The 25000-nt window shown below is 35.4% G+C and overlaps 2 protein-coding genes across 9 annotated transcripts in view; one reads left to right on the top strand and one right to left on the bottom strand.

Annotated features, from left to right (window-relative positions):
* Positions 1-57: 57 nt before the first annotated feature.
* cep57 (centrosomal protein 57) lies at positions 58-12356 on the top strand. Its single transcript, XM_051664994.1, has 10 exons — positions 58-218; positions 2005-2158; positions 4803-4955; positions 6798-6919; positions 7702-7896; positions 8624-8722; positions 8841-8909; positions 9210-9445; positions 11339-11483; positions 11667-12356. Exons 1-10 carry the CDS (start codon positions 180-182, stop codon positions 11883-11885), a joined length of 1431 nt encoding a protein of 476 aa, XP_051520954.1. The 5' UTR covers positions 58-179; the 3' UTR covers positions 11886-12356.
* Positions 12357-16972: 4616 nt separating this feature from the next.
* LOC127421818 (cGMP-dependent 3',5'-cyclic phosphodiesterase-like) overlaps positions 16973-25000 on the bottom strand; it is a 173145-nt gene continuing 165117 nt past the window's right edge. For all 8 annotated transcript variants that reach the window (XM_051664961.1, XM_051664959.1, XM_051664960.1 and 5 more), the window contains 5 exons: positions 24196-24295; positions 22287-22399; positions 22152-22190; positions 18468-18574; positions 16973-18335 (listed from right to left, as the gene is read on the bottom strand). In XM_051664961.1, the coding sequence (XP_051520921.1) occupies positions 18101-18335; positions 18468-18574; positions 22152-22190; positions 22287-22399; positions 24196-24295 (594 nt within the window). In that variant the 3' untranslated portion in view covers positions 16973-18100. The remainder of the gene's footprint in view (positions 18336-18467; positions 18575-22151; positions 22191-22286; positions 22400-24195; positions 24296-25000) is intronic.

Genomic DNA, 25000 nt, shown 5'->3' on the forward strand with positions numbered 1-25000 from the left:
ACTTTTATTTTGAAATCTAGCATGACGGATGTCGTCATTGCTGACTTCACGCGCCCTGTTTGCGCGCTTGTATTTTGTTTCCTGTTTGCAAAAATCAACAAATTTACAAAAACCGAATTAAACGTATAAAATGTGATTTTATCTGACTTAAAACGATCTGAGATTAAATCCGCATTTTAATGGACACGGACTCAAAACCCTCCGCAGGACGAGAGAAGGTAAAAACTTTATAAATGTCAGAAAACATCTACTCACATTCAACATGTTTCACTAGCAGCTTTAAAAACAAATATAATAACTGCTATGATAAACAAACAAACAAACAAAAAAAAACATCGTGTATTTAAATAAAATCACTCTTAAAATACTACATTAAATCATCACGCATTTACATAAATCAAGCTTTAAATAATGTTGCATTATGTTTCCTGCTGGAAAATCCAGTTCGAACTGGTAGCTGTGTTTTGGAACATAGTAGCTAGTCCAAGCTGGTCATGAGCTGGTCTAAGATGGTACATACTGGTTTGAGCTGGTCCAAGCTGGTCATGAGCTGGTCTAAGCTGGTACAAGCTGGTCATGAGCTGGTCATGAGCTGGTACAAGCTGGTCATGAGCTGGTCTAAGATGGTACAAGCTGGTCATGAGCTGGTCTAAGATGGTACAAGCTGGTCATGAGCTGGTCTAAGATGGTACAAGCTGGTCATGAGCTGGTCTAAGATGGTACATGCTGGTCATGAGCTGGTCCAAGATGGTCTTGAGCTGGTCTAAGCTGGTCATAAAATGGTACAAGCTGGTCATGAGCTGGTCTAAACTGGTACAAGCTGGTCCAAGCTGGTCATGAGCTGGTCTAAGCTGGTCATAAACTGGTCTAAGCTGGTCATGAGCTGGTCTAAGATGGTACAAGCTGGTCATGAGCTGGTCTAAACTGGTCTAAGCTGGTCATGAGCTGGTCCAAGCTCGTCTGAGCTGGTCCAAGATGGTCATGAGCTGGTCTAAGCTGGTTATGAGCTGGTCCAAACTGGTACAAGCTGGTCTAAACTGGTCTTGAACTGGTACAAGCTCGTCTGAGCTGGTCTAAGCTGGTCATGAGCTGGTCCAAGATGGTCATGAGCTGGTCTAAGATGGTCCGAGATGGTCATGAGCTGATACAAGATGGTCATGAGCTGGTCTGAGCTGGTCCAAGATGGTCATGAGCTGGTCCAAGATGGTCATGAGCTGGTCCAAGATGGTCACAAGCTGGTCCATGATCTGGTCCAAGCTGGTCATGAGCTGGTCTAAGATCTGGTCCAAGCTGGTCATGATCTGGTCCAAGCTGGTCATGAGCTGGTCTAAGCTGGTCATGAGCTGGTCTAAGATGGTCCAAGATGGTCATGAGCTGTTACAAGATGGTCATGAGCTGGTACAAGATGGTCATGAGCTGGTCCTTAGCTGGTCGACCAGCTACTATGTTCCAAAAACCAGCTTGACCACCTTGAGCTGGTATGACAAGCTGGTCTAAGCTGGTCTCCCAGCTTGGACCAGCTAGAAACTAGCTACCATGTTCCAAAACACAGCTACCAACTTAAGTTAATGAATGATGTTTAAATTCAACATTATTTTACATACATTTTTATAAAGGCATGATAGCATGCATTTATAAAAATATATGTAAAATAATGTTGAATTTAAACATCATTCATTAACTAAATAAGAAGTAACTAACTGTTTTGGATTTTTATCTGAATTAAAAATGAATGTAAAAATTGTTATCATGTCCCAGTAGAGTTCAGATCTTGTCAGTTTTTAAACAAAACACACAAAACCAAAAGGCACTTTGCTATAAAACAGTAATTAAACACAAAAATAAACTTTATTACAGAAGTAAGCTCATTTTAGATGTTATAGTTGACCAAGATTCATCCTATCAAGACTTAGTAATTTTATTTACAAAGCTGGTTCCTTTTATATTACTATATATTTATGTAATGTGTCTCTGGGTGTTGTGTTGTGTGCTGTATTTTTACAGAAGGGTCTGACGTTACCCCTCAGAGGTCGAGTGATGTCTGACAGTGTGTCTCTGCCCTCATATGCTGAGTATCCTACAGGACGTCCCTTTATCAACACACACCTGCCGCTCAAACACAAACCTGTGCAAGCTTTTCCAGAGAGCAGCAGTGCAGGTATACACACATATATACACACACACACACACTCGTGATAGGGTCTCTGTGATGCTCAGGTATGTTATCGTGACAACTGATAACTCTCTGATGACACCAGTCGCACTCATCCGTATCGAGATAATGACGATCCACTGACAGCTGTATGTTTCCATCATTAATAATTCACCATGTCTGGGTAATCTCTCTCAGTATTGTGTGTTGTTGATGTTTGAGCAGGTTACAAGATGCCAGTAAAATCCCTGAAAGTGGTAAAAATACTGTGAGTTATATGTTCTATTCTGTTCAGTTTGTTGTCCGCAAAGACAGGCAGAATTAATAACTTAAGGGGATAGTACACCCCAAACCTGTATGGCTTTCTTTCTTCCGTGGAACACAAAAGGAGATGCTAGTCAGAATTAGAGCCTCAGTCACCATTCACTCATTGCATATTTTCTCAAGATGATGAAAGTGAATGGTTACGAGGCTAACACTCTGCCTATTATCTCCTGTTGTGTGAAATGTTCAATAAAAGTTTCTGTTCGCATCGGTTGAAACTCTCATTTAGAGCCAGATCTCTTTACGTGTGTCTGTTCAGGATGAGCTGTCAGTCAAACAGAGGTTTAGTTCATATTCATTAAAAATGTATATGTGTGAAACAAAACTTTGTAATTGCACAAATAAACAAAGGATTGTCTCTCTCTATTTCTTGCAATTGCAACTTTGTTTCTCGCAATTGCGACTATTTCTTATAACTGCGACTTTATCCTATATTTCGCAATTGATACTCTTTATTGTAATTGCAACTTTATGTGAGATATAGTTACATTTGCGAAATATGCTAAAGTCGTAATTCTGAGAATAAGCTTTATTCCTCACAGTTGCGATCTTTTCTCCAAATTTTGACTTTGGCCTGTATCTCGCAATTGTGACTTTCTTGTAATTGCAACTTTATTTCTCATAATTGTGACTTTATCCTATATTTTGCAATTGTGACCTTTTTTCTCAGAATTGCGACTTTAGCCTATATCTCGCAATTGTGACTATTTCTTGTAATTGCAACTTTATGTGAGATATAGTTACAATTACGAAATATGCTAAAGTCACAATTCTGAGACTATATTTTTTCCTCACAATTGCGACCTTTTCTCCGAATTTCAACTTTAGCCTTTATCTCGCAAATGTGACTCTTTCATGTAATTACAATTTACATCTCACAGTTGTGGCTTTATTTCTTGTAATTGCAACTTTATATCTAGCAATTAGGATTATTTCTTGCAATTGTGACTTTATTTCTCAAAATTACGATTTAAGCATATACTGTATTTCGCAATTCAACCTTTTTTCTCAGAATAGCGAATTTAGTCTTCATTAAGCAATTGTGACTATTTCTTGTAATTGCAACTTTATTTCTTGCAATTGTGACTATTTCTAATAATTGCGACTTTAGCCTATATCTCGCAATTGCATTTTTATATCTCGTAATTCCAACTTTATTTCTCAGAATTGCAACTTTAGCCTATATTAGGCTGTCTCGCAATTGTTACTATTTCTTGTAATTGCAACTTTATGTGAGATATAGTTACATTTGCGGAATATGCTAAAGTCGTAATTCTGAGAATAAGCTTTATTCCTCACAATTGCGACCTTTTCTCCGAATTTAGACTTTAGTCTGTATCTCGCAATTGTGACTTTCTTGTAATTGCAATTTATATCTCGCAATTGTGACTTTATTTCTTGTAATTACAACTTTATACCTCGCAATTGCGACTTTATTTCTAATAATTGCAACTTTAGCCTATATTTCGCAGTTGCATGTTTATATCTCGTAATTGCAGCTCTATTTCTCAGAATTGCAGCTTTACCCTGTCTTTGGCAATTGCAAACTTTATTCTCAGAATTGCGACTTAAGCCTTTATCTCGCAGTTGTGACTTTATTTCTCGCAATTGTGAGAAATAGTTACAGTTGCGAGAAATAAAGTCACAATTGCGAAATATTGGCTAAAGTCGCCATTTGTGTTTGCAACTATATCTCACAATTGCAACTTTATTTCTCACAATTTTAACTTAATATATCGCAATTGTGAGACAAAGTTGGAATTATAAAAAAACAAAACAATTTTTGCAATTGCGAGGTATGAAGTCAGAATTAACTTTTCTTTTTTTTTCCATGGCAGGATCAAGGCACCATACATCAGTGTGTTTATTGCAACAGTGCAAATGTGTCCGTTACAGAAACATGATTGAGAACTATTGTCTGTAAAGGGTCATATGACGGAAAATACGATTTGTACAATAATTTGAAACCTTTGATATATAATGAAAACAAACTTCCTTTTTTAGACTAAAAAGAGCATTATTATGGAAACTAAACTTCAAAAACTATTTGCTCAGAAGTCCTCATGATTATGACATCACAACAGCTCATTAACAAATGCCCGCCAACATTTACACATCAGCACTTATTCAGAGCTCTGCCGGAAAACAGTCTGTTTAATTGTAAGGGTCAGAGAGAGGGTGAAAAATTATCATGAAAACTAAATAATGTATGTTTTTGGTGCAATAAAACTTAACTAACATTATTAGTAGGCTTCAAGGAGGAAATAAACCTGCATAAAAATCAAATACCTCCTCTATAACTGTTGTCTGTCTGTGTTTGTTTTAGCGATTATTTCAGCATTAAAAAACCTGCAGGAGAAAATTCGTAATCTTGAGTTGGAACGATATGATGCTCAACAGAAACTCCAGATGCTCCACAGAGAATCCACACATGAGAAGCAAGAAGACAATGGAGCGCAAGGGAGACCAAAAAACAACGGTGTGTATTTATCAGTGTTGAGGAGTAGTTAAAGGTGCAGTATGTAAGATTCAGAAACCCTTGTTATTAATGACACCTGTGGCCGTTAAGTGAACTGCAGCCTGTTGCTCGTGCTCGTGCACACACTCGTGGACGCGAGCGAGCATCGGCCAAAACAATGACGTAACATACAAAGAGACTGAATGTGATTCATCGACATCATGCTGACAGATGAGGTAGCATAATTAAAATGACACAGTTATGATTGTTTTACTACAAACTTTGAGACTGTATATTATATTTGACTCTCCAGTGCTGGAACAGGGCTAAAACAAAGTGTGAATATAGGTCTGACTATGCGAGACTGTAGTTTGAAATAATCACTTTTCTTTGCATGATACATTGACTGCATTTATACGATAGCCTATGTCGGCTATTGTCTAGCATTCATTTCATGTGTTATTGTAGTTTAGCTAAAATGACACAGATCAATCCTTATGGCACTATATTTCACATGCTTTGCAGTTATGTAAGTTTACATGTCCAATAAGAAGAACGCCAATTCAGGGTCGGTTTTGATCCCCAAAACCGAATGAAGGTCCCTCCAGGAATCAAATGCCCTGCCGATGTTCACTCTAGTTTTCGCTCGACAACGATCACGTTCACACTTAGCCAGACGGGATTCAGTAGATAAATGTATTTTTTGGCTTACTCTGAGTTTGTGTAGGAGTCGGTGTTGTGCTGGGAGCCGGACGTTTGCTGGATTCCATCTCTAAGATAACGTTACCTAGTGTTGCAGTTTGTTGTTACTGTTGAATAGCGGAAGAGAAGCGCTGAGGCTCTCAGGAGTGCGCATAAACGTCACATCCTTTGGATTTCCCCGGCAAAAGCGACCCGCTCCCTTCGCATGAAAATCAGTCTACAGGCTTTAATAGGCAACCTAGGAAGTCCGGGAAGGGCTCATTTTTTAAGTTGCGTTACAAGCCGTTCACACATTGGCAAACAAAGGCGAATATTACATGAAAGTTGTTACATATTGCACCTTTAACTAAAAGTAGCAATTCTACTTAAACTTAAATACAAAGCGTCCGCTGTTTTCACAATAGTGCAGCTTTTTCAGTAACAAGCTTCTTTTTCTCTGAATTTTGTTTTCTTCTAAACGTTTTTTTTAAAATTATTTTATTTTTTTCTCAAGAAGCAACACGAGTTAAAAAAACTGCCCACCTTGGACAGTTCGGTTAAAATAAATGATTCCTTTATATTTAGCGTTGGGAACTCATTAATTTAAGTGAGTCTTTGATGGTTCGTATAAATGATTCACTGATTCATTGAGACCAGAGCAGCCTTAAAGGGACTTTGCCTTCTTTTTTTGAAGCAAAATATTTAGTTAATTGCTTCTGTTTATGTAACTATAACTGTTTAATTGCCTGTTCTGGTTTTATTAGTGTATTAAGTATGGTTTTACTATAGTAATATAGTATTTTAGTAACCACGACTGTAGTAACCTTGGCTAAGTTTGTGGTTACTATGGTTTTACTACATATACCATGGTTAAACTGTTGCTGTACTAAAAACATGGTTCATTTCTGTTAGGCAATATCACCCTAATTACATATATAAATGAATACTAATGCTAAACTGAATACTAATGTGTAGTTTTACCTAGTTTACCTAAAGTATCTTATAGTTTTACCCTGTATTAGATTGAGTCGTCATCAAGTCCACATTGGAGTTTATTCTGGCCAAGAACCGCCAACTTAAACAGGACGAGACCGTCTGACTGACATGTAAAGTGACTAACCACAGTTCAGTCCTGGCAAGTCAGTCTCTCAGCTGTCTCACTTCACACCTGTCTGTCTGTAGAGCTGCTCTCTCAGTTGTCGGCGGCTGAGAGTCGATGTTCACGTCTGGAGAGACAGTTGGAGCTCATGAGGAAGACTGTGAGAAGCACTGAATCAGACAGAACGGCTGTACTCAGACGAAGGGTTCGTCACACACACATTCAGACACACTCAAACACACACACACACACACACTCAAACACACACACACACACACACACTCTCAAACACACACACACACACACACACTCTCAAACTCACACACACACACACTCAAACACACACACACACTCAAACTCACACACACACACACTCACTCACTCAAACTCACACACACACACTCACTCAAACTCACACACACTCACTCACTCACACACACACACACGCACTCAAACACACACACACTCACACACACACACACACTCACTCACACACACACTGACACACACACACACTCACTCAAACACACACACACTGACACACACACACACTCACTCAAACACACACACTCAAACTCACACACACACACACACACACACACTCACTCACTCAAACTCACACACTCACTCACTCACTCACTCACACACACACACACACACTCAAACACACACCCAAACACGCACACACATACAAATACAAACACACACTCAAACGCACACACACACTCAAACAAACACACACACACACACTCAAGCACACACACTCAAACACGCACACACACATAAAAAAACACAAACACACACACTCAAACACATGCACACATACACACACACTCACACACACACATACAAACACACACACACACAGTCAAACACATACACACACACTCAAACACACACACACACACACACACACATACTGCAGGTGTTTGTGTATATATTATTCTGTCTGTGACCTGCAGGTGTGTGTTTGTTTATGTTGTTCAGGTATCTCTGGGTCGTGTGGATTCTGTAGATCCGTCAGATGTTCAGGTGAAGCTGCAGAAGTTGGAGATGTTGGAGCAGCAGTATCAGAGACTCACACACACTCAGAGCATCACAGAGAATAAAATCACACAACTGGAGAGAAAACTGCAAGAGGAAGAACATCAGAGGAGACTAGTGCAAGATAAAGCAGATCAGGTTTACTGACTGTCTCTCAGTCTCTTCACAGCGCAACTGTTTCTGCTGACTTTTCAGCCGTCTTGTTCCAGAAGTATTTTTTGCATTAATCTGGGCAATATGACGATATATATCATGGCAAAAATATAAAGTGTCAATCTATAGAGATTTTGCTCCATGCACGCTGCATGTGCATATCTATAAGTGGGCAGGGCTTCACGTGAGACTGAGAGAATCGAAGAGACACGGAGAGGGGTTTTCTGGCATTGAAAGATTTCTGTAAATTCAGTGACATTCATCTTGTGTTCGCCGCTTCATAAGCACTAAATATGCTTATAGTCTTCTCACATGCATCTGTGTTTCACGTGAGTGTCATGCGTGCTCTCTCTGGAGCATGCAAGTGTGCGCTAATCCAACAGGCTTCCCGATATTTGTGCTCCAGAGACAGGAGAGCGGTATCGCACCACTCTATCCGGCTTCTCTCGATATCGTGGAGCAGACCACAAAACTTACGTTCTTATGAGTTTTTTACCTTAAAGCGCTATGAAGAAAGTCAAACACCTCAACATAGTGGTTTTAAACTACACATTAGTAATTGAAATGTGTCATCTCTCATGTAATCTGTAAAATGATAATGGAGAACATGTTCTTTCTGTCTGTCCACCTGGCTCTATGTCTCACTGTCTGTCTGTCTCTGTGGCCATCTGTATGTGTGGGATGTTAACATTGTTGTCTGTTCTGTGGTCAGTTACAGACGGGTCTTGAAGCCAATCGTATTCTCATTCAGTCTGTTTCTCCTCGTTCTCATAAATCCAGTAAAATGAAGAAGCAGAAACTCTCATCGAAGGTAAATGAATGCAAATAGATTCCACTCGAATTCCTCTTTAATCAACACATATGATTGAATTACTCTCAGATGAATCACTTATCATTCCTCATGTTTCTTTGGGTTTATTTTTGTGCAGGAACATGCATCTCACCCGCAACCGCATTACAGACTCAGTCTGGGAGACGTACCATTTGTGACCGGAACGGTAGGAGAAGTACATACTCTTTTGACCTTTAAAGGGATCATAATCTACACTTTATCAATGTATTTTTCCTGAAGTCCACTTATAATGTTTGTATAGATTTCTTGCACCAAAAACACTATAAGTGGACATTATTATTATATTATTCATTATATTATTCTATTCTGGTGTTTAGCAATACTGTATCGATCCTACTTCCTCATCATCTCAATCCAAATGGCAACAGAAGTGTCTGATCATCCAATAGGCTTCATTGATATGTAAATCTGGGCGGTCATATGTTAATGAGCTCTCTGTCTTTAGTCGACAGGTTCGAGTCATTCTGTTCGTGCAAACGTTCAGCACGTTCTTCATCTGATGAAGCAGCATCATCCTCAGCTGTGTAACGAGCGTGTGCTGGGACACGCCCCTCTGACCGGCTCCACCAATGAGTGGCGCCCGTCAGGACATCAATCAAGCAGTAGCTCCTCCTCCTCCTGCAGTGAAGAGCTGTCGGAACTGTTGTTGATGCTACAGGACGAGTTTGGACATATGAGCTTGTGCGTGTGTGTCAGTGTGTCATAAATCTATTTATATTTTAATTACGGCTGTCGATTCAACGTTTTAATTTAGTATGATTATTTATAAAATAAAATACCATGTTAAAAAAATTTATGTCATATATATATATATATATATGACATGAATTTTTTTAACATGTTATTTTATTGTTGTGTATGACACGAGTAATTTCTCTAACAGTTGTTTACAGACAGATTGTTTCACTTTTAATTGACTATATCACAATTCCAGTGGGTCAGAAGTTTACATACACTAAGTTAACTGTGCCTTTAAGCAGCTTGGAACATTCCAGAAAATATGTCAAGCCTTTAGGCAATTAGCCAATTAGCTTCTGATGGGAGGTGTATTGAATTGAGGTGTACCTGTGGATATATTTTAAGGCATACCTTCAAACTCAGTGCCTCTTTGCTTGTCTTCATGGGAAAATCAAAAGAAATCAGCCAAGACCTCAGAAAAATAACTGTGGACCTCCACAAGTCTGGTTCATCCTTGGGAGCAATTTCCAAATGCCTGAAGGTACCACGTTCATCTGTACAAACAATAGTACGCAAGTATAAACACCATGGGACCACACAGCCATCATACCGCTCAGGAACGAGATGCATTCTGTCTCCTAGAGATGAACGTAGTTTGTTGCGAAAAGTGCAAATCAATCCCAGAACAACAGCAAAGGACCTTGTGAAGATACTGGAGGAAACAGATAGACAAGTATCTATATCCACAGTAAAACGAGTCCTATATCGACATAACCTGAAAGGCTGCTCAGCAAGGAAGAAGCCACTGTTCCAAAACCAGCATAAAAATGCCAGACTACAGTTTGCAAGTGCACATGGGGACAAAGAGAAATGTCCTCTGGTCTGATGAAACAAAAATTTAACTGTTTGGCCATAATGACCTTCATTATATTTGGAGGAAAAAGGGTGAGGCTTGCAAGCCGAAGAACACCATCCCAACCGTGAAGCATGGGGGTGGCAGCATCATGTTGTGGGGGTGCTTTGCTGCAGGAGGGACTGGTGCACTTCACAAAATAGATGGCATCATGAGGAAGGAAAATTATGTGGATATATTGAAGCAACATCTCAAGACATCAGCCAGGAAGTTAAAGCTTGGTCACAAATGGGTCTTCCAAATGGACAATGACCACAAGCATACCTCCAAAGTTGTGGCAAAATGGCTTAAAGACAACAAAGTCAAGGTACTGGAGTGGCCATCACAAAGCCCTGACCTCAATCTGATAGAAAATGTGTGGGCAGAACTGAAAAAGCATGTGTGAGCAAGGAGGCCTACAAACCTGACTCAGTTACACCAGTTCTGTCTGGAGGAATGGGACAAAATTCCAGCAACTTATTGTGAGAAGCTTGTGGAAGGATACCCAAAACATTTGACCCAAGTTAAACAATTTAAAGGCAATGCTACCAAATACTAAATTTGGTATCATTAAAACTGAATTATTGTTATTTGAGGGGCTTTCTCAGCAAATACTTATATATGCGATTACTTACGATTAATTTGATTAATTAATCAACGTACCATGTAATGAATTTGATTACAAATTTGAATCAATTGACAGCGCTAATTGTAACTAAGAGTTGTGAGCTTCCCTGAAATAATTAATAGACAATTAATAGACAACACAACTCTATTGCATTTTTGTTTTTACATTGTTTATGTACTGATGTCTGATTCATTAGCAAATTATTTTATATGTGGGGTCTTAATGACTCAAAGTGATTCATGAATCTGTCTGAACAAAGATTTGTTTTTGGTAAATTGTACTTTAATTAAAAAGCATTCATATATGTTGTATTGTAAATAGATCTGGTCTTTGTTTTGAGTGTGTGGGATGTTAAGCCGTGTGTTGTTTGTGTCAGTGAGCACCAGGAGTTGGCGAAACAGATCCAGTCGTGTCGTTCGGATCGTTTGCGGCAGGATTTGGAGCGTGAGATGGAAGTGCTCGTGAAGAGAATGGAGAATAAAGGAGAACAGATCGCTACAGTCCGTCGACATCAAACACAGGTGACACATTACTACACATCTCTGTTTCCATGACAGCAGAAAAACACTGGACATAATCTCACCCACAAACGGTTCACTGACCGAAGTATCAAGAACTTTCTCAAAACCAAAAGCTTCAATCACTTCTGAGCACATCTGATGAATCTGCAGGTTTAAGAATCAATCATTGTCTCTGTCTCTCAGATGGAGAAGTTGAGGAAACAGTGTCGTAAACAGAGTAACGCCGCTGCGGCTCACGGGGAGGTTAAAGTAATGACAGTGTCGACTCACGGATGCTCGACCAGACCGGAGAAGGTCAAACCGAGACCAGGTGAGCGCAGCCGAGACAGTCTGCGTCTGCTCAAAGACATGCGCTCACTGCAGACGTCACTGCGCAGCGATCAGCTCAACTGGGAGTATTGACACACAACATCACGTGCAGCTTCTGTATTTGAGACATTCATGAGACTTAACAGAGACTAAATGTCTATAATCATATCTATTCACATGTTGCAGGAAAAATTATAGAGTAAATCAGATGAAAGCATGTCCTGGTCCTATTTCAACCCAAAATCAATACAAAGAAAATACTATATTTCTTATAAAGAAAATAAAGCAGTTTAGGACCGTTAAGGTTTTTTGCAATATTTTCATGACAATTTAAGCATTTTTTTTTTTCCCCTAAATCCTCATTACTGTTATGTATGAAAAACATGGTGGATATTATTTTTTATTTATTTATTTATTTTTTAGATTTTCTTTTCTTTTTTAATGTATCTTCGAATTTATTTTATTTATTAATTTTATATTTCGTTTTTCTCTTTTTTTTTTTCTTTTTTTTTTGTTAATTTAGTAAATTTCTGTCTCTTTTTTACTTTTTGTTTTATTTTTGTGTGTATTTTCTTCATATATTTTTAGTATATTTTAATTTTGTCCATTTTATTTTTTGCTCCAACTTTTGGGTTTATAAAAAAAAAAATCACTTATATATATATATATATATATATATATATATATATATATATATATATATATATCTATATATTTATTATTATTATTATTATTATTATTTATTTTTTTAGTTATGTTTCTTTGAATTTATTTTATATTTTGTTTTTATCTTTTTTACTTTTTTTCTTTTTGTGTGTATTTTCTTCTCCATATATTTTTTATGTATTTTATAATATATTATTTATATATCATTTTTGAAGGGGCGCCATGTTTATTTATATTCAATTTATTTTTCAAAAATTTCCCCCAACATTTATTTTTTTAATTTCTTTTTATTTTGTCCTTTTTATTTCTTTGCTCCATATTTTAGTTTTTTCTCCAACCTTTGGGTTTATTTAAAAAAAAATAATTTTTTTTTTTTACATTTTACACAGATTTTTTGCAGTTTTTTCCTCAAAAGTTTTTGTTTATTTGTTTATTTTTGTAATTCTTACAAATATTTTATTTATTTATTTATTGTTTATTTCATTTGTTTTTAGCTCGCCTGTTAATAAGTAGCATGTTGTACCTCTGATTTAATTTGATATTGTTGTAAAAAGGACCAGGACGGGCTCTTTAGTGAGATTCATCCTTTAGTGTTAATAAGTTTGCCAGTTTTTCCTTTAAATTCTGCTTCGTTGAAGATGTGTCGAATGATTTGTTTGGAAAATACAGAGCTGAACGGATACAGCTGTGTGAATGTCTGTTCAGCTCTGGATCATTTACAGGTTTAATTAAATACATATATGTGAAATCCACTGATGATACAATCTCATTTAATCATGATGATGAAATCTAATTAAGACCAAACACAAGATTCCCTGCGTGCTTTCAGATTCACTCAAATCCAGAGGTCAGAGGTCATGTCACAGTCATATGAAAATCTTATGGTTATATTTGGATGATCTGATATCAGCTATTTGAGTAAGTGTTCGTACAGTTATTGCTGTAAGTTTTATCACATGAAAATATTTTATGCATTAACAATTTATGGAACATACTGAACCGTACAAAGAAAGATTTAAAACAAAGTCAATATTGGTGGTTTTGTTTTACCTCAGTTATTACCCAGAATTCCTGATCAATCTTTTCTCAGTCTTTCATGTTTTAAATAAATATTTTTCCTTTTTCACAACATTCTGAGAATCGATTGTTATTAAAGTTTGGCTTGAAATGTAGTTTACATATTACTGTTATAATTATTGTGTGTTTTCATGAAAAAGATTGAGGGAATAAAAGGGTTTTATTAATATTACATTTATTGAAACAGATGATGCAATGTGTGTGATTTGAATTGAACAGTAATTTATTTTACAGAGGCCTTGAATTGTGTGTCCGCTGGTGCTTCAGACTCTTGCGTTTCTCATTATCGTTTGTGTCTTTCAAACATTTGTAAAGTATTTATTTTTACAGCACTGATTAAAGACAGACTGACGAACAAATTTGTGATTGTGTTTGTTTAGTCTGAAACTCTGATGCTGCCGTTTGAACACTTTTATTTCGATAAAAAGCCATTTTCTTTTATCATAATCTACAATTTCTTCCACAATATAAAGACACAATCCAACTTGTACAATATCTACACAAGTGTGTATATAGATCGCCATATAAACCTTCAAATGACCACCTAACACTCACTTATACAGGGCCCGGACATAAATGTACATGTTTCGATTTTGTGTTTTTTGACGAGTTAATTAGAAATGCCTCCCTGTTCTTTACCTTAAAATATGAACAAATATTCAGTCTTTGCATAAAATGTATTTACATCAGAAATGTTTGTTGGAGTCATTTAGCACAAGAGTTTTTATTCCAAACAAAAGAAAACAAATTGTTTTACCATCACCTAGGGGTACAAACATGTACAAATACCAGAAAATAGATTTATTAAATCAAAGTGTGTAAAAGTAATAATTTACAAATGGATGTTATGTACATCATGAGGAGACGCAATAACCACTTATTGCACAAGAAAACAAAATCATCATATCTGTAATAATTACACAATTAAAATTCATTGCAGAAATAGGAAACTCAAAAAGTTGACTTCAGCATGACGGTTTTTTCAGTCACCTGCGTGAAATACAGTAAAATCAGCAGCAAAATTAAATGCTCAAAGCCAGAAATCCAGCACATTTTCCTTCACATGGACTACAGTGCAATGTTTATTTCACATACTGTATTAGTATTTCTGATAATACTATTAATAGATTACATTTCTAATAGACGATTATCATATATATATATATATATATTCTGCATTTCTACTATCAGATTGGACATTATATCTAAATATTTAACAAAGCACAAAGTTTCTGCTAAATATATGTCTTGTGAAGTTCAGAGTTGGGCATTTGGGTTTGTGAAGGTTTGTGTGTTTGGATCTCTGGCTGGTGGAAACAGTAGCTTCACGTGTGTGTTTTGCATTAAGCTTTGACGATCAGATATCATTTCTGAAACAGACCTTTAGTAGTTATTTTACCGACCAAAATCAGCACGATTTACCTGCAAATGAATCACAAAATTTGTCAAGAAATAGGACATATTTCACCCTATAATCAAAAGAATTCATATTTTGCATAAAGAAAATGAAGCTTATTTTGGGAGACCATTAGGAATTTTTATATTTATATATTAATATATTTTATTAATTTTTATATTTTAATATTAAATGAAAATATATAAATAAAACTGTATATTATAATCTATATTATACAGTATAATTATTATATGTCATATTTAAATTTTAAATATTTAAATAGTATTTGTTGTGCTGAATTTATTTTTTGCAAAAAATAAATAAATGTATACATAGAAGATAATTTTCATTACTGCATTAATGTAGATTGTAATGGGTAAAATGTGATTAATTGTTTATATATATATATATATATATATATATATATATATATATATATATATATATATATATATATTACTGTAATATAAAAAATTATATTCAAATTGCAAAGTACATTAATTTGTAAAGTACAGTTGACAGTGTACATTATAGTAGTTGTATTTATTCTACAGAATTTATTTTAAGCCAAAGAATGTTTGTATTGAGACAATATTTAAGCATTTTTTCTACATTCCAGTAATGAGAATTAAGGGATAAAATGTGTATATGCTTAATTGTCATGAATTCATTTTCTTTATGCAAAAACAAAACATAATAATAATAATAATAATAATAATAATAATAATAATAAATGAATACATAAATAAGGTAACACTTTACAATAAGGTTCCATTAGTTAACATTAGTTAACAGCATTAGATAACAACATTAGTTAACATTAGTTAACAGCATTAGTTAACAACATTAGTTAGCATTAGTTAACAACATTAGTTAACATTAGTTAACAGCATTAGTTAACAACATTAGTTAGCATTAGTTAACAACATTAGTTAACATTAGTTAACAGCATTAGTTAACAACATTAGTTAGCATTAGTTAACAGCATTAGTTAACAGCATTAGTTAACATTAGTTAACAACATTAGTTAACAGCATTAGATAACAACATTAGTTAACATTAGTTAACAGCATTAGTTAACATTAGTTAGCATTAGTTAACAACATTAGTTAGCATTAGTTAACAACATTAGTTAACATTAGTTAACAGCATTAGTTAACATTAGTTAACAACATTAGTTAACAGCATTAGATAACAACATTAGTTAACATTAGTTAACAGCATTAGTTAACAACATTAGTTAGCATTAGTTAACAACATTAGTTAACATTAGTTAACAGCATTAGTTAACAACATTAGTTAGCATTAGTTAACAGCATTAGTTAACATTAGTTAACAGCATTATTTAACATTAGTTAACAACATTAGTTAACATTAGTTAACAGCATTAGTTAACAACATTAGTTAGCATTAGTTAACAGCATTAGTTAACATTAGTTAACATTAGTTAACAGCATTATTTAACATTAGTTAACAGCATTAGTTAACAGCATTAGTTAGCATTAGTTAACAGCATTAGTTAACAGCATTAGTTAGCATTAGTTAACAGCATTAGTTAACATTAGTTAACAGCATTAGTTAACAACATTAGTTAACAGCATTAGTTGACAACATTAGTTAGCATTAGTTAACAGCATTAGTTAACATTAGTTAACAACATTAGTTTACTTTAGTTAACATGAGTTAACAATGAACAATACTTATTAAGCATTTATTAATCTTAGTTAATGTTAATTTCAACATATACTAATACATATTTAAAATCAAAGATTGTATTAGTTAACATTAGTTAATGAACTAAGAACTAACAATTAACAATTGTATTTTTATTAACTAACATTAACAAAGATTAATAAATGATGTAACAAATATATTAATTGTTTGTTCATGTTCCCTAATGCATTTACCAATGATAACAAATGGAACCTTATTGTAAAGTGTTAACATCAATATATATATATATATATATATATATATATATATATATATATATATATATATATATATATATATTTATAATTATTATTATTATTATTATTATTATTATTATTATTATTATTGTTTAGGTCAAAATTGACCTTGACATTTTTTTGTGAGATTAAATCTCCCGCTGCAGGTTAAGCTTCTCATGAATTATGTGGTAATAATGTTGGTAACCCATGTGAAAAACTCGAATTTTTCATAAAACAGAAATGTCTCTCTTTGTCTTCTATTCCGTAGCAGATTTTGGCAAATGCACACACAGTCACACCTGTGCAAACACACATTTATACACAGGAAATAGATATTTCTATACATCCATGTAAGCTTTAGAACTGTACATAGATAGGCTGAATTATTTTTTTATATACATACAGTATATCTGTTTTAAAGTTCACTCAGGAAGGCAACGAAAACATTTGTAAGGCAAAATCCATTTGTCACGCACATTCCACCATCCTGAGACTGAAAATGTCCTCTGCGGGCCCCTGTAGCCCTTTAAACACTAAACTGTATGTACACGCCATCAAAGTTTCTAGTTATGGATCAAATGTCTCCAGGGAGCCGCGTGTTTTCACGCCTGTCGTCGCTCATGTTGTAACCCCTCTGGACGGCCGCTGCGGTTTTGCTTGCGTGAAGTATTAAATTATTGTTTGGGGCTTCCTGTGTGAACATCTGAGGGGCAACATTGGTTCCACTTATTTGTTTTAATACATTTAAAGAAAGAAAATAGTGGCTTGATTTATCCAAGCAGTACTAACACAAGGTTTGGCTTGCTTTTACAATAATTCAAAAACAAAGGATTAAAGGGGGGAAATGTAGGTTTTCTAAAGATAGATTTATTTAGATTTGTTAATGTTCAACAATGCCAACTTTTTAATTGTTTAATATCTATGATCTTTTTGAGTATAATTAGTAGTTTAGGTGTTTAGTCAAATTTGAATGGTGATATCTTATAAATATGTTTGACTATTATAGTTAATTGGGCAATTTTAAGTGTCAGAAATGATGTCATATACTCGCCTGACCTACAGCGACCAATCATTAATAGTCCTTTAGAACAACGACTCGCAAAACCCGTCTCAGCGGCGACATCAAAGAGGTGATCTACCGTTTCTTAACGAATTGTCGGCAAATACCGAATATTACCAAGGTGGAACTCTGTCACTTGACCTTTGCCCTAGCGATGTCATTGGTCGTGTTTGTGACAGTCGTCATCCAGGCAACCGTTCATGCGGTGCGAATCGTCTCCGAACGCGCCTTGAGACTGAAGCAGCTCAAACTCCTCGTCCAGGAAGTCCAGCGAGTTGTTGCTCGGCAGCCCGCGGATGGTGAACTTGTGCGAAACTTTGGCCCACTGCTCGCGGTTGGCGGCGACTCGCTCGTACAGTTCCGCCGAGCGCGGGAAAATCTCCTGCAGGAGCCTGAAAAAAACACAAGGTCCCCATTAAACTTTACATCTTCAGTTTGTCTTCATAAAACATCACAAAATAGCGACGTTCTAATATCATCTGATTTGTAAACAGTTGAAATGAATGTTGCGTATATAGTCTGACTTGTATATTGGCATGGCGATGTGCTCCATGAAGCTGATCTGGAGTTCAGGGATGTACGCTTTTTCTCGATCCATCATCTCACTCGGTCTGTTTCCCATCGCCTTCTCCTGAACACAGTCAGTGTCTGTTTTAGCAAGTTTGATATTTTCTTTAAACACACAATATATACATTTGCAGCAGGGCAGTGGTGGCTCAGTGGTTAAGGCTCTGGGTTACTGATCAGAAGGTCAGGGGTTCAAGCCCCAGCACCACCAAGATGCCACTGTTGGGCCCTTGAGCAAGGCCCTTGACCCTATCTGCCCCAGGGGTGCTGCATGGTTGACCCTGCACTCTGACCCCAGCTTAGGATATGTGAAAAAAAGATTTTCACTGTATATGTGTGATAAAAAATTAATTATAATATAATTATTAAATATAATAAATTTTTGGGCTGCTGCCAGCAGACACAAACACACAAACACAAAAAAATCATAAATAATATAGTATGAGTTTATAATCTTATGATAAACATAAATTTTGTTTGAAAAAAAAAAGTTCTAAATTTGTAAGCATATCATTTTGATTCTGTTCACCTCATCTCCCTCCAAATAGTCTTATTTTATTCATCTAGATTGCAGGAAGTACTAGAAAAAATATTTTTTTCTCTATCGGCTTCCATCGCAATATACAGATCTGAAATGTAGGTGGCGCTCTGACGCATTTTAGCCACTGCAGATGTGTTCGTCCATGGACATTCAGTCTAATTTTCAGTTCAAGCACCACCCTCCATTTTTCATTGAATATCTCGGCCTCTGAGTGGACTAGAAGCTCAATCTAGGTGCCATTAGAAAGCTGAGATCCTCCCCTTTGAGATAATGTATAATATTTTAGAATTAATAGTCGAAAACATTTGTTTTGCATGCTTTTCCTGCTGGATGGCATATTTTGTTCTGGACAACTAAGACATAACACTGGAGTATTCACACAAGCAAGCTCACAGAGAAATAAACAATGGCTCATTTTTTTAGAGAACTGCCTAAGGTAAAAGCAGATAGTTTTTAGTTATTTGGGACTTACAGCAGCAGTTATCAGAGTATAAATGAGACGTTTGTATTTGATGTCTTACAAAAATCATATATCACTTTGTGATTCTTTTGAAAGTCTTTTAACCTGTGGTTTTAGTGCAACAAAGTTAACTATACAGTCACATTCCTGTGAATGAGAGCTTTCATTTGATATATGACTTGTCTATTTAAGTGCTATTTTAAAGACGTTTATATTCATATTAATATTTCTACCACATGACCACTAGGTGGCGCGTATTTGCGATGTGGATGTTTTAAGGCCTTATTTTGTTATTTTATGTAACATAAATGCAGAAGTGATGGTTATCTATGAAAAGATCAGATTCTAAGCTTTCAAACAATCCCACATATGCCTGACTTATGGATACAGGTACAGGTGCATCTCAATAAATTAGAATGTCGTGGAAAAGTTCATTTATTTCAGTAATTCAACTCAAATTGTGAAACTCGTGTATTAAATAAATTCAATGCACACAGACTGAAGTAGTTTAAGTCTTTGGTTCTTTTAATTGTGATGATTTTGGCTCACATTTAACAAAAACCCACCAATTCACTATCTCAAAAAATTAGAATACATCATAAGACCAATAAAAAAAAAATTTTTAGTGAATTGTTGGCCTTCTGGAAAGTATGTTCATTTACTGTATATGTACTCAATACTTGGTAGGGGCTCCTTTTGCTTTAATTACTGCCTCAATTCGGCGTGGCATGGAGGTGATCAGTTTGTGGCACTGCTGAGGTGGTATGGAAGCCCAGGTTTCTTTGACAGTGGCCTTCAGCTCATCTGCATTTTTTGGTCTCTTGTTTCTCATTTTCCTCTTGACAATACCCCATAGATTCTTTATGGGGTTCAGGTCTGGTGAGTTTGCTGGCCAGACAAGCACACCAACACCATGGTCATTTAACCAACTTTTGGTGCTTTTGGCAGTGTGGGCAGGTGCCAAATCCTGCTGGAAAATGAAATCAGCATTTTTAAAAAGCTGGTCAGCAAAAGGAAGCATGAAGTGCTCCAAAATTTCTTGGTAAACGGGTGCAGTGACTTTGGTTTTCAAAAAACACAATGGACCAACACCAGCAGATGACATTGCACCCCAAATCATCACAGACTGTGGAAACTTAACACTGGACTTCAAGCAACTTGGGCTATGAGCTTCTCCACCCTTCCCCCAGACTCTAGGACCTTGGTTTCCAAATGAAATACAAAACTTGCTCTCATCTGAAAAGAGGACTTTGGACCACTGGGCAACAGTCCAGTTCTTCTTCTCCTTAGCCCAGGTAAGACGCCTCTGACATTGTCTGTGGTTCAGGAGTGGCTTAACAAGAGGAATACGACAACTGTAGCCAAATTCCTTGACACGTCTGTGTGTGGTGGCTCTTGATGCCTTGACCCCAGCCTCAGTCCATTCCTTGTGAAGTTCACCCAAATTCTTGAATCGATTTTGCTTGACAATCATAAGGCTGCGGTTCTCTTGGTTGGTTGTGCATCTTTTCTTCCACACTTTTTCCTTCCACTCAACTTTCTGTTAACATGCTTGGATACAGCACTCTGTGAACAGCCAGCTTCTTTGGCAATGAATGTTTGTGGCTTACCCTCCTTGTGAAGGGTGTCAATGATTGTCTTCTGGACAACTGTCAGATCAGCAGTCTTCCCCATGATTGTGTAGCCTAGTGAACCAAACTGAGAGACCATTTTGAAGGCTCAGGAAACCTTTGCAGGTGTTTTGAGTTGATTAGCTGATTGGCATGTCACCATATTCTAATTTTTTGAGATAGTGAATTGGTGGGTTTTTGTTAAATGTGAGCCAAAATCATCACAATTAAAAGAACCAAAGACTTAAACTACTTCAGTCTGTGTGCATTGAATTTATTTAATACACAAGTTTCACAATTTGAGTTGAATTACTGAAATAAATGAACTTTTCCACGACATTCTAATTTATTGAGATGCACCTGTACTTGAGCATTTTAAGCGTACAATTTTTTCGCAATATAGCTCCCCCTTTTGGACTCGCTGGCAGTCCACGGAGTTTAAGAGGTTAATGAATTCATCCAAACTGTGAAATAACTTGACTAGAATTTGATGAATATATAGCGTTCAAAACAATGTGAAAACTCTTCTATATGAGCTTGTTTTTTTCGAGAATTCTGCTCGTTTGCATTTTAAACTGTACTGAAGCAGTTCCTGGATGCTTGTTGACTGATTTGTTTTCACTATCTGCTCCAGCTTGTACATTAAAAAAAAAACACTTGTTTCATAATAAAAAATTAATTTAAAGCATTTAAGCATAAGACTGTAGATCAAAAAGCCTTGAGATACATAAATTAATTTAAATGCATCCAAACTTTGACTGATAGCGTATGTGCAGCCAAAAGTCTGAAACAACTTTGAAAATCTGGGATTTTTATTCATTTAATATACCGTAATTGTCCAGTCAAGTCATTTTAAATATTTTATAATTTTATAAAGTATAACTATATATTATAAAGTTGATCATATATAAAGTATAATATTAAAAATATTATTTAATATCATCATTTATTTTTTTTATTTTTTTATTTAATAAAATCTGTGATTTTATTACTATTAAAGGATGTAAAATAAAAAAAAAAATTGACTCACCAAATCTCCCTGAGAGAAGAACTCTTTGTAAATCAACTCCTGTGAAATAAAAATGAAGAAAACCGAGTAAAAATCATAAAAGTGTCTTTTTGACTAAAGCATCAGTATGTGGTTGTGTTCTGATACGGGTCGTACCGCAATCTTTCTGGTGGTCTTCCAGCCCTTGGTCTGATCTGAGAGGTCACAGGAGGTCATGAGCAGGCACAGCAGCAGACTGCGATGAGTTTGACTCCTGGGGTTATAACCAGCTATAAACACATGGATGAAAACACAAAGAGAGATTTACACTTATTCTTTCTCTTCGTTATTTGTACAGTTAATGTTACTTCTTTTATTCATTCCTAGTTTGTTACAATCATTTAACCCTTTAAGCTCGGATGGGCCCGCAAGAAAAAAGTTAGTCTTGACCAACACAAAATAGGTATCGTTTGAAAGTTTAGAAGCTCTACTTTCCAATGCATGTAGACATTATGACCAAAACTGAACAAGTGCTTTGAAATTTGCAGATAAATCAGAAGTGTTACGTTTTGATAATTTGTATATATATATATATCAACCTGTACATATTATTGCAATCAGTAAAAACATCAGACTGATCAAATAGTCATGTGTCATATGTTGTTGGAAAGCTCTCAAAGAGTAAAATACAACCAGCCTATTTGTTTCACTCACAGACAAAAATATAGTGAGTAATAGCTAAGAATATGTCTTTGACAATTATGTTGGTGTTGCTTATATGCCGTGTTTTCGCGTATAACTTCACAAAAAAATAAACAGAACATTAAATATCACATAGCATTACTTAGAGGAGGTGATTATCTTTCAAACGAGTCTACACACAAGATAATCAGATGTATAGATCATTAGATAATCCACATGAAGCACACTGTGCACACAGCACATAATGTGCTATCTGGCAAAAAACACATTAGCTTTCCTGGATCCGATGACTTTATCGGAAATGTCATATGTTGTCCAGGATCATGAAATGCTAAACCAATCATATAAGGATTCAGATCGCTGCAACCATAGGTGGAAGTCATCTAAATATGGGCAGAGAGGATTGTTTAATCTAATTACATATGGCCACCACTAGATGTCGCCAAATACATGACACAGACTCAATGATGACTCAAATGACACAGAATGAAACTCATTCTGTGAAATCTCATTACTAAAATCATGTCTGCATGCTATGCAAACCTTTAGTCATTGTTGTGTTTGCATGTGTAATTAGTTCTTATGTACAATTATTATGTTTTATTTGTTTGGAGAGGCTTTGAACACTATGATAAATTATTTTTGTAATGTTATAACTTTTGATTGCTTTGTCGTATCAACACAACATTTCTCTCAGTTACAGTTGACATGATTGGGAACAAAACAAAAGCAGTTTTTCAGAGATATATAATGTCAAATCAGAAAAAAAGTTAATTTTTGTTTTCTTTACAATGATACTAAATGCTTGACCCTGCTTTTTTTCGAGTTATAATAATTTTGGGTATGCCCAAAATTGCTGAAACAGGAAATCTTTAAAAACTCCAGAGCTTAAAGAGTTAATTGCTACTTTCTTAGTTTAATCTGAACTGCTATTTGATTTGATGTGGTTTTTATTCTGTTGGTTTGACAAAATCCTTAAAACCCAAGACCAGATCTGTATGTCTTGTACAATTCTTAATGCTGTACAGATCTATACTGTATAGTATTCAAACTACAGAAGACCTAAATAACCTTCAAATCTCAAGGCCGCTTTAAACTTTCAGACAGGCCAACAACAGCGTTTGTGTTGATTAACTTTTCTTTCCATGTTGTATTTTGCACTATGATATTTTATGTTATTTGTTACTATAACTTGCTTCTTCACACTGTTGTTATTTTACTTTGCACAATTTTCTCACTGTACTCAACAATGCTGCAAGTGCTTCGGCAAAAACAAATGTACAAATGAATCATGCCAAAAAGCACACTACCATTGAAATTGAAAATTGAAATTGTGAAAATTGAGATGCACTGTAGACTAAGAGAAAGATCTTCAGTTTCTGACCATCAGCCATTTTCTGCAGGTCTTTGAAAATTCTCAGGTGATGCGCCAAATCTGTGGCCAGTATGATGTCTCGAATCAGATCCAACATTCTCTGATAGTCCTGAAAAACACACAATTACACACAGAAAAACATCATGGTAATAGGACGAACCACAACGTCTTTCAAGGGTTCTGCTGTCTCCGTTCAGGTTTAGTTAAAGGAATATTCCGGGTTCAAAAGTTCAGCTTAATCGACAGCATTTGTGGCATAATATGAAAGCCATGAACCGCAAAGTGAAAGAGGTGATTTATTTTTTTACTAGGTTAAATGTAGTTATTTTTTTATACATTATTATTTTATTATTTTATTTTATTTTTTTTTTGTGCTTTTCTAAGCCTATTGTCTACTATTTTTTTCTGAATAAATTTTTCTCTGAAAAAAAAAAAAATGTCTCTGAAATTTTTTTCTTGGAAATTTTTTTCTCTAAAAAATATATAATTTTTGCTGCATTTTTTTTCTTTGGTTTTATTTATTTATTTATTTATTTTTTATTAATTTCTTTAGTAAGGTAACACATTTAATTTGTGATTTGAGCTAACAATTAGCATGTGGTACCAACCTCGGCCACCAGGTGCCACTATCAGTAAGCATGAAATCTTACGCTGACAAGGTGTCAAAATGTCTGTGGTACTTTATCTGTTGATTTAGAAATGTATAGTTATAGTATAATGCAATAGCAAGAATGTTTTGTAAATCTTCAGAAAAGAAAAACATAATCTAAGAGAGTCTTCTAATACATGCAATCTGAAAAATAAATACCTCAGG

Source organism: Myxocyprinus asiaticus, chromosome 31 (assembly GCF_019703515.2).
Source record: "Myxocyprinus asiaticus isolate MX2 ecotype Aquarium Trade chromosome 31, UBuf_Myxa_2, whole genome shotgun sequence".
In the NCBI taxonomy this organism is placed as follows: Eukaryota; Metazoa; Chordata; class Actinopteri; order Cypriniformes; family Catostomidae; genus Myxocyprinus; species Myxocyprinus asiaticus.